At 37.8% G+C, this 16395-nt stretch overlaps 2 protein-coding genes across 4 annotated transcripts; both read right to left on the bottom strand.

Annotated features, from left to right (window-relative positions):
* LOC109729019 (ruBisCO large subunit-binding protein subunit alpha-like) lies at window positions 5174-9325 on the bottom strand. The gene is made up of 8 exons (XM_020259624.1): window positions 9085-9325; window positions 8782-8959; window positions 8403-8524; window positions 8039-8246; window positions 7741-7886; window positions 7337-7643; window positions 6239-6690; window positions 5174-5697 (listed from the first exon to the last, which is right to left on the bottom strand). The coding sequence occupies exons 1-8, from the start codon at window positions 9139-9141 to the stop codon at window positions 5410-5412; spliced, it is 1758 nt and encodes a 585-aa protein (XP_020115213.1). The 5' UTR covers window positions 9142-9325; the 3' UTR covers window positions 5174-5409.
* Window positions 10152-15140, bottom strand: LOC109729020. Of its 3 annotated transcripts, none has more exons than XM_020259626.1 (12): window positions 14957-15139; window positions 13264-13434; window positions 13075-13173; window positions 12823-12989; window positions 12257-12330; window positions 11965-12019; window positions 11535-11609; window positions 11337-11410; window positions 11195-11243; window positions 10872-10956; window positions 10614-10670; window positions 10152-10479 (listed from the first exon to the last, which is right to left on the bottom strand). In XM_020259626.1, exons 2-12 carry the CDS (start codon window positions 13403-13405, stop codon window positions 10418-10420), a joined length of 939 nt encoding a protein of 312 aa, XP_020115215.1. In that variant the 5' UTR covers window positions 13406-13434; window positions 14957-15139; the 3' UTR covers window positions 10152-10417. The 3 variants fall into 3 exon arrangements, with proteins under 3 accessions (XP_020115215.1, XP_020115216.1, XP_020115217.1); XM_020259627.1 differs by lacking the exon at window positions 14957-15139 and adding an exon at window positions 14811-14950; XM_020259628.1 differs by lacking the exon at window positions 10872-10956 and having other exon boundaries at window positions 14957-15140.

Here is a 16395-nt window from a genome sequence, read left to right as displayed (position 1 = left end):
GAGAGAGAGAGAGAGAGTAGGTCTTGTGTGTTATTTAGGAGCACGGAGGTCTTTGTGCTTCTAAGCCGTTTTTTATGATGGAGCTTCCGAATCAATGATCGATTCTTTTAGACTTGATCCAGTGTATTTCAAATATCTGAAAAATAAATTTTATGATTTTTCTAAATTATTTACCTAGCAATCGAAAGGATTTAAAATCCACGACTGAAAATAAAAATCTCACAAAAAACGGTAATATAACATTAAAATTTTCTATCAGAGATATTGATCTTGCAGTAAATAGTATAAATAATTTTCTATCAAAATTTTATTTGAGTTGAATACTTCTACACCTAGATCGAGTTTAATGGAGCCGATCAATCGTCAATTCGAAAACTTCATCATCAAAAACGGCTAAAGAATAGGAAAGCCTCCATACTCCTAATAGTACGTACACAAGACCTATTATATATAGAGAGAGAGAGTCCGGCTATGATGCTTATAAAAGCACGAAGCACTTGATATTTATAAATTTTTCATCGTTAAATCTATCTTTTAAATTATTTTCATCCGTTAGATCATACTATTCAACTAACCACCTATTCAACCCTAGGAAATCACTTTTTATTCTAATAGCAAATTTCTTAATTCAACGGCCGAAAACCTATAAGCACCAAATAACTTAATATTTTTAAAAGTGTAGAAACTCAATTTTATATATATATCATAACAAATAGAGTAAATGGACTACTACAAGTTGACATACAAACTACAAAATATTAAAATTTGTTTATTGTAGCCTATTATAAAAGTTTGTTTCTATTAATTCGAATAGGCATCTTATTAGTTGTGTAATCATATATGAATTCTATATTAAATAAATTAATCAAAAATTTTGATTGCACATGCTTAGCTTGTTCTCGATTGAACACCTAATATTTTTAAATAAGGGCTGTATAAAAGTAACAGTAAACAATGCAAAAACTTTTTAAGGAATCGTAATCAATTGTTATGCAGACGGTAAAAGTAAAATATTTTAAACTCATCGTCATTATTAAGTACAATGATAAGTATAAAAATTATTGATCAAGGGGTCGAAGGTTTAATTATATAATATCTAACATACATATATACTCGACGAATAATCTTAGGGGGCGATTGTAGAGTTTAGATGATAAAATTATAATTTGCGCAAAGTTTAGATAACTTTTATTATTATTATTATCATCATTTACTATTAACTAAGTTAATATAGTGAGACAAACATGTTACGTGGGTTATTTTCTTTTTTTGGAGGGCTTTTTTTGCAAATAGCCCTCTGACAAAATTTTATTTTAAAGTTGGCCCTGTTAAAAATTTATTGGCAAAAATGGCCCTGTCCCTGCCACGCAAGCGCCACGTCAGCGCCACGCGGGCGGGGCTGGGGCCAGGTGTTAAAGTTGAACACGGTGAACCATTCACCGTATTTGAACACGGTGAATGATTGACTGTGTCCAATACAAATATTCCCACTTAGTCAAAAAATGACTAAATCGAGTTAGTTGTATTGGACATGGTGAATCATTCACCGTGTCCAATACAACTACATAGGACTTAGTCATTTTTTGACTAAGGCTGTATTAGTACTGGACACGGTGAATGACTCAACATAGTTATTTTTTGACTAAATGAGGATATTTGTATTGAACACGGTGAATCATTCACCGTATTTGAATACGGTAAATGGTTCACAGTGTTCAACTTAAACTCTTGCCCCGCCCGCGTGGTGCTGACGTTGTGCTTACGTGGCAGGAGCAGGACCATTTTTGTAAATAAATTTTTGACAGGACCAAATTTTAAAAAAAAATTTTATCAGGGACTATTTGCAAAAAAAGCTTTTTTTTTTGAATTTCTTTTCATATTTTAAACGAAGGGGAAAAGGCGGGGATCCGACGTGGAGTGTGGTGGCAAACTGGTAATTAAGTGTGGTGAGCAGGGTCAGTTTGCTACGCGGGCGTACGAGTCACGTTGCCGAGGAAAATAATGAACGAGTGGACGGGTACGATGTTCCCTCAGGTTGGATTGCTGCGCCGCGTAAATCGGGACTAAGGCGACTAATCGCCGCGTTAAATCGGGGAGCGGTACGATGGTCCCGCAGATCCCAGTGGATCCGTGGGCCCCGCACTGTGCTTCTCACGAGGCGGCATCCTACGTGGACGACAATCGTGGGGACCACAACCTTCGGGGTCCACTTTCTTATTTTAGTATTAATTTAGTGTTATATAATTTTATTTTTATCTTTTTATTATCAATTTTATTAATTTTTTTTTAAAATCAGTGATAAAGTTAAAATTAAAGAATACTAATATAAATATTCAATAAATTTCGATAGGATATCTGAAGTTTTTTTTGTATATAATTTAATAAAATATTAACGAAAAATTTGATGAAAAGATAAAAATAAAACCACAGGACACAAATTTAATATACTTTAAACCACAGGGTACTAACGTGAGAAAATGCGAAACCATATGGGTGGTATTTGATATTTACCCTAAAAATAATTTCGCTGATACATCAAATTATATAGAATTAGCATAAAAAAATATATCACGGATACCAAGCAAGACTTAGTATAGTTTTTTTAAAAAATTTTACACTCAAGTTTCTGAATTTTTATATTTGTTTTAAATTAATGTTAACAAAAACGGTTATGTTAGTAGAAAATAATATTTATTACATCAAAAATAAATTTTGCTCTGTGATGGTTTTTGTTTACTTTATATTTTAACATCAAAAACTTAATTTAAATAAATAAAAAAATTAGTTACTTAACTATATATAGGAATTGAAAGATTAAATACTAAAATCCACAAAAAAAAAAAAGTCGGAGCCAATGATAACTTCTTCTGTTCCAAAAAAAAAAAGAAGACTTTTTTTATCTATTATGGAAAATGCTTGATGTAGGCAACTAATCCATGGGAAATTTCGTATGCAAAGTGGGAGCAAATCCTCCACAATTCTTGTGTAGGAAATATAAATTAAATGCATAGAAGTAGTACCAAAGAAGCTGCAGTGTTCTTTCCTATGATGAGGAGGACTCAACGTTTTCCATGAAAAATGCTTGATGTAGTCATCATTAATTCATAGGAAAGTTCAATTGTAAGCGAAAGCAAATTCCCGGCAATTTCGAAACAAAAATTTTTTATACTTCCGAAGCATAAAAGGAAATTTCATAGCCATTTTACAAGGCGGATGATCTTTGTTTATCAGATTCACTTGATGTGATAGTAAAATCAATTTATACAATATTAAGATTAGTTGAGTCGTATATTGTTTTATACTTCTGACGCTTAAAAGAAAATTTCATAGCCATCTTAGAAGACTGATGATATTTGTTTATCAAATTCACTTAATATGATAGTAAAATCAATTTATGCAATAAGGGATCAGCTGAGTCATATGTCGTCGATTCTTTAACATGACCTTTGAATTATCATTACGTGTTTGAATTAGCTCGCCTAGAAACAATTCATGCTATATTACTAACCGAAACGATGAATAAAATAATTCTTGAGATTAACTTCTACCGATGAATATCTTAAACTATACGAGGTGCTAATCAAACTCAAAAACCATGAGTAAAACGAATTTAAATCATAATAAGAAGTGCCAAGTTACAAATGTATCAAAATTTTAGAATATACACTGTAACATAATTTAGTGCTAGTGCCTTTTGTCTCTCCAAATATAGAGAATAGGAAAATTATGCACCAGTACTACAATTCATAAAGAAAAAGGTTCAACATTCCAAATTGTTTAGTTTAATAGCTTAAAAAGGAGAGATCTCTACTATCATAAATAAAAAATTAGTCACTAATTAATTAATACCATAATCTTTTTAAATTATTTACTTTCTATTGAAAAGCTGTGGGTGGGATTATGGTCCCTTATATTAGTTGTTTGCTTTTTCCTTCTTTTTTAATGTCGTGGACAAGGAAAGTAGAGAAGAAAATGTCAAAAACCAACTCTTTTTTTTTCTCTCCTAGATCAATACATGTTTGCACACAGTATGCATATGATCTTTAATCTTTTATTTATTTATGTTATTTTTTATAATCACCACAACTTAAAAGTTAATGTACTTAGTCCTAGGCTGCTAATTTGCATGAGGTCATTAAGTTTAACTTTTTGAATATTTTGAAGAAAAACAGCTGGGTCGCACATCAACAATTAATTCACAGTAACACTTTTTTTGGGGACAATTTTTTTATGTGGTAATTTTCTTTTCTTTTTTTTCTTTGTTTTGTTGGATAAAAGTACTTAGTCGTGGTGCGACAAATAAATGTAGGTTTGTGGAGGATGATGCGAAACTTACTTGGTAAGAACTATGCATTATTGACAAATAATTAATTGTCCCATTCCACCAAATACTAATCTTGGGAAGGCTATTTTGGGGGGTAATAAAAATTAATTAAGGGAAAAGAAAAGGATATATAGAAGCAATTGCATGTTCCATGATTGTTCCATGATTGTTGACTAGACCTATAAGCCAATTTAATTTTTCGCAATGCAACTTATGAAGAAGCTATAGTTTCGGAGACCAACTCCTTTACCTTGCTGTTGAAGCTTTAAGTTGGAGGTGATTCTAAGAACTGTTTTTTTTTTTTTTTTTTTTTTTTGAGAGAGAGAGAGATAGGTAACATACTATCCACTTTATTTATTTTTTAAAAAATAAACTTAACTGAAAATATGAATCAACTAAAATTCTAATTTGGGACCTCAGGTACCAACCATCATGCCTTTATCACTTGTGCCAGAGACGGTCGGGTGATTCTAAGAACTGTTGATACGTGGAGGGGGGTTTATGCGTATCTTGCTTCCATTTGCTCCCGAAAGTGAGAACTAGGAATGTGCGAGACTACTACCAAAGTATATCATCTTGCGCACAAAATAATAAATTCATAAATGAACAAACAATTTCTTACAACAAAGTTTTAATTTTCGAAGAACTAAAATTATTCCTTAATGAAACCTTCGTAATCATGAACACACACATATAGCCCAGCCCGCGGCCCAGCCCAGGCCCGAGCGGCGCCGAACAACTGAGCATATCGGGCTAAAAAACCTGCAGCAATTGATGCCGTTTCTTCCACAAAAGTAAAACAAAAAAGGATTGAAGGTTAGATGATTCGTTCTTCCGCGGACTGGAAAGCACACCCAAATTAGGCTAAACTTTTAACTCTGTTTATTAACAGGGCCCACTTGACAAACCTTTGCCTCCTCTGCAGTCAATTCTCATACTACCAACATAGCAGCTACTACACAATTAAATTACTCTACTTGCTGTCTCATTACACATCACAAATAGATTCATTCTATTCAAATTGCTCTTAGTGCTCAAACTTCAAAAAACAACAAGAAGTCTCCAATAAAGACCCAAAAGAGCTTTTAGACGCCTAGACCTTGGGGCGGTGCAGCCGCAGTAGCCTTCCGCTTGGGCTTCTCCACCACTATGGCTTGAGTCGTTAGCACCATCCCAGCAACCGACGCAGCGTTCTGCAGCGCGCACCTCGTGACCTTGGCGGGATCGATGACTCCGGCTTCCACTAGATTCTCGTACTCGTCGTCCATTGCGTTGTAGCCGATCTCCCACTCGCGATCCTTGATCTTTTCTACAACGACTTCTCCCTCCACCCCCGCATTATGAGCAATCAATGCCGCCGGAGCCACCAATGCCTGTCAATACCCAAAATCCAAGTATATACTCCGTTAACACAAACAAGAGGAATTTCAATGCAGGAAGCATCATATTTCAACAGTAATTATTAAGATAATAATTCAGGTCCTGATTAGAAGACTTGAGTTGGCACCCGTGAAACAGAAAGGTTTCCGTTTCAATTATAATAATTCTAAGAATGTTTATCTTTAGAATATCCATCATAATCAGCAAGAATGTGCTTATCAAGTCATATAATATTCTTTTATGGATTAATTGTATCTGCTTATCCAAAAGGCAGATAATTAAGTGGCTATATTCTCAATACATATAATGTTGATATGATGCGTCAACAATATTATGAAATTAAAAAAATCAAGTCCCATAATGATTATTTACGGTTCTACATTTCTTTCAACCTTTTAAATGTTTCGAGGATTCTCGACCGACATCATAAACCAGGACTCAAAATACACTGAGAATGCTGAAATCAAAACTCAACAAGCACGGTCTGTAATTAAACCAAAAACAATAACCAAGCCTTGATTCAATAAATTTTACCTTTTGTATGATGTCCACGCCTAATCTCTCATCTGGATCGTCCATCTTGTCCTTAAATGCAGGAACACATGTCGAGAGGTGAACATAAGCTGCGCCTCCTCCCGGTACAATTCCTTCCTCGATAGCAGCAAAAGTAGCATTCTTCGCATCCTCAATCCGAAGCTTACGATCCTCAAGTTCAGTCTCAGTGGCAGCCCCAACCTTTATAACCGCCACACCACCAGATAGTTTAGCAATCCTCTCAGCTAGCTTCTCAGAATCGTAAACAGAGTCGGTCTCCGCAAGCTCTTTCTTTAGTTGGGCGATTCTGGCCTGGATCTCATCTTTGGTTGCCGCATCAGCTATGATGGTTGTGGAGTTTTGGGAGATTGTGACCTTTCTTGCTGTGCCAAGCTGCTCGACGGCTGTGTTTTCGACCAAGAAACCAAGATCTTTGGCAAGGAACTCGGCCCCTACATGGACATAGAAAACAATTGGTTGCTTCACAACAAAGGACTGACTAGCAGAAACAATCAGGACATGAAGACAAAACAGTTGCTCGTAGCAATTGACACATCAAGTCATCATATTGCTACATGAATTTAGAGGAAGCGTGCATCAGTTATGGTAGCTTACCAGAATCATTTTCAGACATTCATATAAGCATCCAGCCAGTAAAGGCATAGCATGCCATGCATGTTGTATATTTGTATGGTAGTTTATATAATTACAGCCCACTTGTATATAATATTAGGTCTACTTATCTATGCTATAGTCAAATCTAGATTTAATTCTCTGTGGTAGTGGAACTTTGACAAAAGACAACCATATGCACAGAACCACAAGTAGCATAAGCTCTCTAGCTTCAGCTCTGCCATTTAAAGAGGTTGACAACAACCTAAAAAACAAACCTGCAAATTTCCAGTCATGACAACTAAATAAAGTTTATCCATCCTCCTGTAGTACTTAAAACACAACTGTTTCAAGACCATTTGAATCTACAGGAGTAAGCAGCTAAGTGTAGTTTCGGAAGTCGCCAACCAGCTGACGACAAGCACATTGCATGACTTTGCTCCATAACAACAAGTATGCAATTATTTCCGAACTGATTGAAAGTACCTGTCAAAATTGCAATATCCTGAAGAATAGCCTTCCTTCTCTCGCCAAATCCAGGTGCTTTGATCGCAGCAACATTCAGGATACCCCTTAACTTATTCACAACAAGTGTTGCCAAAGCCTCACCCGTTACATCCTCGGCAATAATAAGTAGAGGAGCTCTTAGCTGTGTGGCCTTCTCCAACAAGGGAATGATTTCACTTATTGTAGAGATCTTCTGATCGGTCACTAGAACTCTGGCATTTTCGAATTCTACAATGGATTTCTCAAGGTTGGTAACAAATTGAGGGGAAATATAACCTCTATCAATCTGCAAAAATAATTGAGACAAAAGAGTCGCAATGAATAAATTGAAATTCTAGAAATAAAGAACTAAGAGAAAACTAAGACTGGAGATGTATACAAACCTCCATGCCTTCCTCAACATTAACAGTAGTTTCAAATGATGATGAGGACTCAATGGACAAAACACCATCAGGACCAACTTTATCAATGGCATCGGCAATCATGTTGCCAATAGTCTCATCATTGCCAGCTGAAATGGATGCAATGGCTGCAACAAAGAATAACAATATCAAAGCCATTTTCATTGAACAAGAAACTAAACACAATTCAGAAGGAACAAGAGCTGCTTCAAATACCTAAAGAAGCATAAAATGGAATGTACTAGCATCAAGTTAGGCTCAAAGGGACTGTTTTAGCTACCTTTGATGTCACCTCGTCCCTCCACAGGCCGAGCTTTCTTCTGGAGCTCTTCCACTAGCCCTTGCACGGTCTTATCAATCCCCTTCTTGATCGAAACGGGATTTGCGCCGGAAGTAACACTCAAAAGACCCAACTTGATTATTTCACGAGCAAGAACAGCCGCAGTAGTGGTCCCGTCACCAGCCGAGTCATTAGTTTTGCTTGCAACCTTCACATATATTAATATTATTTTAGTTACTTCTCCATAAAATTGCATTTGCACATGCTTGAACATCGCCGCAGTTGAAAAATTTAGGAAAGTAAGAAGATCCCTAATACGCAAAGTAAATAAAAATAAAATGTTATGGTGGAGAGTATAATCTACCTCCCGTATTAACGCCGCACCAGCATTTTCCATGGGATCGGCGAGTTCGATAGCTCTCGCAATGGTAACCCCATCATTAACAACCTTAGGATTCCCAAACTCATCCAACACCACATTCCTCCCTACCAGCAATAAACATACATTAGTATTTAAAACTCAGCTACATCTACACATCTGGTCATGCTTAAAAGCATGCGAAAGGTTCAATTTTGAACCGAAATCATCAACCGCACTCCATTCCCCCTTGCAAATAATAATAATAACAAGAATAATAATAATAAAATCAACAAAAAAAACCACAATAATTCTATGAGTAAATTATAACAATAACAAGTAAAAGATTGGAGTATAATGTAGCAATTAGGGGCCAAATTAATACCTCGAGGGCCGAGGGTGACACCGACGGCATTGGCGAGCTTGTCGATGCCGGCTTGGAGATTGGACCTGGAGCTCTGATCGAAGGCGATCTCCTTGGCCCGCGCCCGCACCACCAGGTGACGGTATTTTCCGCCGCCGATCGGCCTCTGCCCGAACCCCACCCGTCTCCTCAAGCTCGACTGTGTTAATCCAACAACAACAACAACAACAACAACGGATTAGGGGGATCGAAACACCGGTGAAACACATGTAGGATCAAAAGCTCCATTCGAATCATGAGAGAGGGTGAGAGAGGGAGAGTTACATGGCGAGGGGATGAGGAGAGGATGGAGGCAGAGGAGAGAGCGTTGGTGGTCGCCATTGCTGTGGAGGATCGCTAGGGTTTTCCGGTCGTGAGCTTTGATCGACGAAGGGGGTTCGGGGAAATGGTGGCGGGGAAGAGGAGGGGTTTGGGGAGCAGTTTCTAGGAGCAACGTTTTTGGAGCGGAGCTTCGAGAAAGTACGTAGGTCTGGATGCTTCAAGAGTGCGGGAGAGAGTTTTAGGGTTTGGCGCACGATAACAAACCTGCGCCGGGGTTGGGAAGTTCGCCGCTTGGCAGTTCGGGGTGGGCCCTACTGGGCCAGTTTCGGCGGTCAGAAAGTCAAACCGGGCGCTTTCGCTTCCTCCTGGTGGAAATGGTGGATGTAAATGGGACGGGCCTGGGTGCGATTTAGCCTTGATCCGCCCCACCATAACGTGGTGCCAACGGGCTCCAGTAAGGGCTATTTTAAGGGCTTGTTTGACTCGACATCAGCGTCGAAGCGAAATGGTGGCTACGACGGAACGGAGCAAATAATGGTTGTGCGTCGCAGCAAATAATTTTGTGCGTCCTAAATGTCCGACAGGTTGTTGCACCAGAACTCAAAAGCCGGGGACCATGAACCGTAAACTTCTGGTGGAACCAGATCAAATACGACGCTCCATGTGCGTGTGTATATATATATATATATTCTTATTCAATAGCTCTAAAAATTGGTGCTTACAGAAGCATGCAAAATCCTATGATTTTTCTTTTGTATGTTAGGAACATACGGAGCTCGAAATATTCGCAACATCAGTGATTGATTCATTTGGCTATGGTGTTTCTTTCGCAGTAGCGTTGATATTAGCGGTGCTAACAATGAACTGGGGCTAAGAAAATAAACTCAATACTCGACCCCACATAAAATGGACTCCGCGCCCAATAGGGCTCCGGCACAAAGCCCTGATTTTTTTATTTTTTTTTTTTCAATTACGGAGCATGAACCGTTACAAAGCAAAAACCTTAGCGGGCCAGGCCCGATTAGGACCGGGTTTAAGGCTCACAACTCGTCACTGCACTGAAAAACTTCTCAAAAATAAGGCAGAGCATACTAATAAACTGCCATCTTCGTGAAATTGCATAAATTATAAATAGCCGAGAAATATTTAGGGAAAAACAAGGAGAGGAAAAAAAATGTCATAGGCCGGGGCGCCGTTTGGCATTAAACAAGCTTTTATGTAGAACAAAATGGATTAAGATGAACAGATATCATTGCCTCCGTCGAATCTGGCTTTGAGAATTCACAATTCTCGAGCAACGGAAGCATAAGATGTCGCTCGGGGCCTGTTGCTGCTTTCAGTGCTTATTTCCGAAGCGCCACCACCTTTTCTTCTTCTTCGTCCGCGAGGTCGGGAGATCTGCAGGTAATCCAAGTCCAAATGGTTTAGTGAACATCGATTGTCATTCAGAATTTTTAGATGTGCTTTAAAAGAAATTATCTCGTCCCCTCTAAGGGATACAAGTGAACAGTTCAATCATATTAGTTACTTACCCCCTTCGGGATAAATTGAGTTGTAATGCACCTCAGCCCAAAAGCTCAAGAATATAACTGCAAGATGTATGCCAATACAGCTACAGTTTCAAACCAAATAAACAAGTACCGAAATTGATAGAAAAACGGGTTCTCATTATTAAACACACAAAGTAATAAATAATCAAATATTAGAAGGTAGATTTTAATAAACTACAAGAATATATTTATGAAGCCATCTGTCTGAGGTCCGTATGCTTCATGTTAGGCGAAACATACCTCGTTTAGACTTCTGAACATTGGGCAGAATCTCGATGTAACAAGTATCCTTGAATGATGTTATAACAAAAATTTTGACACCATACTGCAGGAGATTAGTAAGATGGATGGTTATTCAAGACCCACTTCATATGCAAAAGTTGTTACGTACTTTTAAATTGAGAAAATGATTATTAAATCAATGGTTAATTTCATCATTTCATGAAAGTCTTTACCGTAATTCTTCTAGTTCTCTTAATGTAAAGCAGTAGTTGCAGAGAAAATGTACTGGGTCCGAGACAATATATAAAAAGTTGGGAGCTTATACAGAAGGAAAAGTATACCGAGTCAGCAGCCGCCTGTAATGTTACATGATCACCCCATTCACCGCTTCTGCTTTACATAAAACATAACCAGCATATTACATCAATATGCTGCCAAACAATAAAATCAACCTAATTAGCAGTTAGAAGAAAGCCAACATACTTTGACAGCTTTTTCAAATAGTCGTTATATGCCATGGGAACATATCCCTCGTAGATCTCAGGGTGGGACTCAAGCTGGTTCACCGGGTAAAAAAAAAAAAGAAGCTATAGTTAAGCAAGTATAAACATCATGCAGAATCTACAAAGCAATTAGAGGGGAAAAGGTTGGAAGAATGATACTAACTCATTAAGAACTAACCTGATTGACCACTTGCTGCCTCACAAATTTGTGGTGTTCAGGACTACGGTAAAACTGATCAGATAGTGCCCGGAACTGTAAAGTTCAGGATATATTAAACAATGTTAGTCAGCAGACGGAAAGAGTTCCAGTTGGAATCTGGTTTTAGTTCAAGAGCTTGTTAGCTTGTAAGAAAAATAAAGAGAAAGGAATGGGACAAAATACAAGAAGATACCCATCTTTAATTCCCCAAATATATAGATAAAATACAAAGGTACATGTGCAAATTCTTCTTTACTGTCCATTTCTTAAGAAGAACGCAATCTTTGTTAGATTCAAGAATGCAAATTTTTAGCTTTGGCCATTTTACCTTCCTTTTGAGTATTTATGTTACTTTAAGATACACACATAATAGATACTTCATATTCAGAAATTAGTAACATCTACTAACCTGACAGTTACCATCTCCCTCAACCTTAAGCTCCACTAGATCATACAATTGCAACCTACAAAACCGGATTTGTAGAAATTAAACAGATACACATAGTTTAAGTTTAAGTTTAAGTTTAGTTCTTGCTGAGACTATGAAATCTTGTGGCCAAGCTTTCAACAAGAAAAATAAAATAAAATAAAATTTAAGATCACATGTGCAGCTAAATTAGCTACTCTAAATTTGTCTAGGACTGTTATAAAGAGATGAAACATCAGATAATAATTCGAGTATGCGCTGCTAAAAGCCATACCTATCGATCAACCTTTGATGATCCGAAGTGGCTTCATCAACAGATGGAATTTCTCCATTTATTCTAGGAACATGCTGCAGAAATGAAGAATTTTATGATTCAGAGAGGCCACACAAGTCAAATAATATTTTTTTTGGCCCAAAAAAACAAGATTATTTAGGAATTTTTTTAAAAAAAAACACTGTACAATTGAAGCTGCAATGGAAATGCAGCCTGACAAAATCATTTATCTGTCTCAAACACTGTCTAAACACTGTTTTCACATCAACAACCACCCAAAGTCTAACTTACAACAAAGACGAAAAACTGAAGAAAAACATCAAGATTAGATGGTTACGTATGTCACAGGGGAAGTAACAGTAATACAAAACACTTAATATACAAGGCACAAGAAGTAAACACAAAATTTACTGAAAGAACTATTGGATAACCAGTAATGGATAAAATTATAGCATTCACAAGCACACATTTAGAAGTTGACCTTCTTAAATATCATGATTCCCTTTGCAACTAATGGTTATTGCAATCATTTCTTAACTGAAGCTCCAAAGTATCGATGGACTCACAGGAATGGGAACCATCTGATTCAATCTCTTTCCTACTTCACCATCTATTTCAGAAAAATCATCTGCAAGCTCTAAAGACCAGTCCTCTTCATATGACTTTTCCCCTGGACTTGAACATGAACTTGAGGGTTCCATATCCTCTGCCTCTACTTCGCCACCCTCATTGCCTATTTGAAGAGCAAAACATTAAAAAAACAAAAGGAGCACAAGATTATGAGAAAATAATGGAGAATATTCCGAATTTCTGAGTACCTAAACTATAGTTCCTGATCGACAAGTCGAAGAAATCATTATGTGTCAGAGCAGACATCCCCAAATGCTCATCATCTGCATGTGAAGGCCATGATACTTCTGCAACACCAAATCATAAAATTCTACACTAAGATAATGCTCAATAATCTCATCATTCTCTATACAAGGACAATCAATGCCAAAGCTTACCTTCTCTAGCATAAGGAACGTTGTAATAGGTGTCATCAGTTTGAGTGGTGCCTCCACAATACCCAATGCTTGAAAATGGATCATGAAATGGGTCGAAGCCTCCCCACCGAAGAGAATCTTGATCTTGCTCATACATAGTCATCAGCTAGAGTTGCTTCCTTTCCCGGAATACTGCATTAAAAATAAAATATTGATATTAATCATGATGGAAGTTTCTCATAGCAATTAATAACCTTTTCAGGGGCTAGCAGGTATAACTGCATATTTCCTATAATGTTTTCATGTATGAAATGCATGTAATTTTCTATCAAATGAAACGTGGCAAGGATATCCGAATAAATCAACAAAGCACTCAGTTATAACACCTGAAATGCATGTAATAACACCTAAACTTAAGAAACGTTAGATAGTACATAAAGATAACCTACAACGGCATGAAAAATAAATCAACAAAGCACTCAGTTATTAATACTTAAGAGAGACCTCCTTGAGGGCCATATTACAAGGATCCATAGTGCGCTCAAAACTTACGAGAAAGATTTTCATATTGAATTCATTCCTGGACGCTCCAAGCATGCGAATGCGTACTTAATTTAAACATTACTAATTAATACTCAATATTAAGGCAACAGCATTAGCAACTTCATTCCAGTAATAACATCAGAAAAGTGAATGTCCTATAAAGGGTATTACTGTTTGGTATGGATTAAGTTGATCAAAGAACAGAAGCATTATTATATACGAGAAGTTGTTCACCAGCTCTGAAACAGAAAAATAGAAGGGGAGGGCAAAAATTGCTTCCATTGGAACCTCTATAATTTTCTTATTATGAAATTCTGAGTCTAGGAAACTCCGAAACATGGAGAGCATTTCGAACACCTCCGCATTTGGTTGCGTCAAGACAACATATATACAAATACATAATAATGCTAAAGCAATTAGTCAAATGCTTTTTCTGAAAAGTAACCCTAGAGATACCACCTGCTCAAAATAAAATAATCTGATCATGTTCGTGCAGAAATGAACCACTTCATCGCCATTAAACTAATCAAATTTTAATTCTTCCTCTATTTACAAAATAAGCCACAAAAATTCACTCAAAGAAGCTTCATTATACTTCCGAGCATTTCCTTTCCATAGCCTAGTGGTTACTAGAGTAGATCTTCGCCTATTTACCGAAAAATTTGCCCCCGTGTATAATCTAATGACAGTAACACCGACACCAGAGTTTGAATCTAATCCGATCGATAATTTGAAAGATAATAAAGTATAGAACTCTACAAAAACTAGTATCGAAGTCAAAATAATTAACACTTCAGATCTACTCCAAATCATTCAAATTCAAACACCACAACTACAAATCTGAATCGGTACGAGCTCTGAGTAGATCGAAACAACCAAAATTATGCAGAGAACGACGAGAAGTATATCGATCACACAGAGAAGTGAACTAGAACTTCAATTCCAACGGAAGATCTCCCAAATAAAGAGGAAATCGCAATTGAAATCTAACGCATTACAGTAAACGAAAAAAAAAAAAAACACACCGAAAAAGCCGTAAAATGAAACAAAACTCGATCCGATGCCACCTCCGAGCTCCGATTACGAAGCAAACCATTCACAAGAGGGGGAAAGGAGATAAAAACGCACACCGAAGTAGAATTCGACACGGATCGCGATCGCGAAAACTTACTTCCGATCGAAGCGATCGGTTAAAGCGCGTCGGAGTCGATCGACGAGAATTCGCTTTTTGTGGAAACGGGGAGCGAAAGAGAGAGAGAGAGGGGGAGAGAAATAAAAAGAAAAGCGGCTTCGAGACGCCACGGAACGAATGAAGCGAGAGCGAGAGCGAGAGCGAGAGCGAGCGAGGGAGGTGATAACGGAGAAATAACCGCGCGCGAGAGAGATGAGAGAGAGAGAGAGAGAGGAGAGAGAAAGCGAGGGAATCTTTGCGGACGTCACGCGCAACAGAACAGGCCACCGTCCGAAAATGGTAGCGGCGCGGCGCCAAACTATTCCTTGGACCGAGTGCGCCACGTCATCAGAGATCCGACCATAACTCCTCTTTTTTTTTTTTTAATAACCAAACTAAATGGGTTAATAATAGTTTTGGAATTTTTGATCCCAAAATTAACTAGCATTCATGTTAACTAGACAAAAATATTTATTAACACATAATAACACACGAGAAATCTTTACTAGAGGGGCTCAAAAGTATTTTTTTTCTATGGAATAATTTTTATATCTGTTTAGTCACTTAGTGAGGTGGTTTAAACCCTCGGTGGTGTAGGAGGATCTTTATTATTAGGATCTACGGCGATGTGTTATTGAGGACGCCGGTTCATGGTGGACCAGGTACACTCAACATGTCCTCTCTCTTTTTTTTACCTCTCTCTCTCTCGCTCCTCTCTCTCTCTCTCTCTCTTTTCAATCGTGGGAGCCGTTGGTTTGGCGCGATCCCAGCCGTCGGTGCGGACGGACGCGTGTACGGTGGAGATGCTTCGGTGATCGGACCCCCCAAAACTGCGAGAGAGAGTGGGAGAGAGGACGAGGCTCCACCGTTTGTTTATTATCACGGGGGCGGGCGGAGAAGGAATCTCAGCCCTTGGCCGTGCATCTGACGGCTGTCAGTGGTGGGCCCCACCTCTCGTACTCCCTCCGCGCCTTATTATTGAGCTTCTTCTCACGTGGGCCCCGAGGGGTACTCCAGTTGAGTTGGCTCCGACCAGTCAAACAGGGTACGACCCTCTCCCGCCGTCCGATCCCCTCTCAACGGCCCTGATCTGTGATTCTCGCGGTACGATAAAACCCCCTCTTTTATTAGGCTCTTTTAATAACTATTAAAAAAAAAAAAATGAGGACTCAATTTCTCATTAATGTAGCGAAGCTATTATCACCGCTTCAATTTAAAACTCTCATTCGAGTTAATTTGTACCGTCACAGGTGAAGTACGTATACATTTATTTACTTGTAGTTAATTCAATAATTTTTTCTATGTGTGTGTGTGGGAATTTCAAAGTGGGATAGGTTGACTAAGTCAAATACGGAATATGTACTCTGGCCACATCTGGCTAATTTGGACCGCACCTAATTTAATATTAATATAATATATATATATATATATACACTATC

The sequence above is a fragment of the Ananas comosus genome, linkage group 25, assembly GCF_001540865.1.
Source record: "Ananas comosus cultivar F153 linkage group 25, ASM154086v1, whole genome shotgun sequence".
Taxonomy (NCBI): domain Eukaryota; kingdom Viridiplantae; phylum Streptophyta; class Magnoliopsida; order Poales; family Bromeliaceae; genus Ananas; species Ananas comosus.
This window is presented reverse-complemented; position numbering and strand designations above follow the sequence as displayed.

What these genes read in the sequence shown, in the direction of transcription:
- LOC109729019 (XM_020259624.1), bottom strand. Translation starts at nt 9,141, where the DNA reads ATGGCGACCACCAACGCTCTCTCCTCTGCCTCCATCCTCTCCTCATCC. An exon ending in ATGTTGAGGAAGGCATGGAG is followed by an intron (nt 7,644 to 7,740) that starts GTTTGTATACAT and finishes TTATTTTTGCAG; the next exon opens with ATTGATAGAGGTTATATTTC. An exon ending in GCGTGGACATCATACAAAAG is followed by an intron (nt 5,698 to 6,238) that starts GTAAAATTTATT and finishes GGGTATTGACAG; the next exon opens with GCATTGGTGGCTCCGGCGGC.
- LOC109729020 (XM_020259626.1), bottom strand. Translation starts at nt 13,405, where the DNA reads ATGACTATGTATGAGCAAGATCAAGATTCTCTTCGGTGGGGAGGCTTC. An exon ending in TACAGGCGGCTGCTGACTCG is followed by an intron (nt 10,957 to 11,194) that starts GTATACTTTTCC and finishes AATCTCCTGCAG; the next exon opens with TATGGTGTCAAAATTTTTGT. An exon ending in TGTTCAGAAGTCTAAACGAG is followed by an intron (nt 10,671 to 10,871) that starts GTATGTTTCGCC and finishes TACATCTTGCAG; the next exon opens with TTATATTCTTGAGCTTTTGG.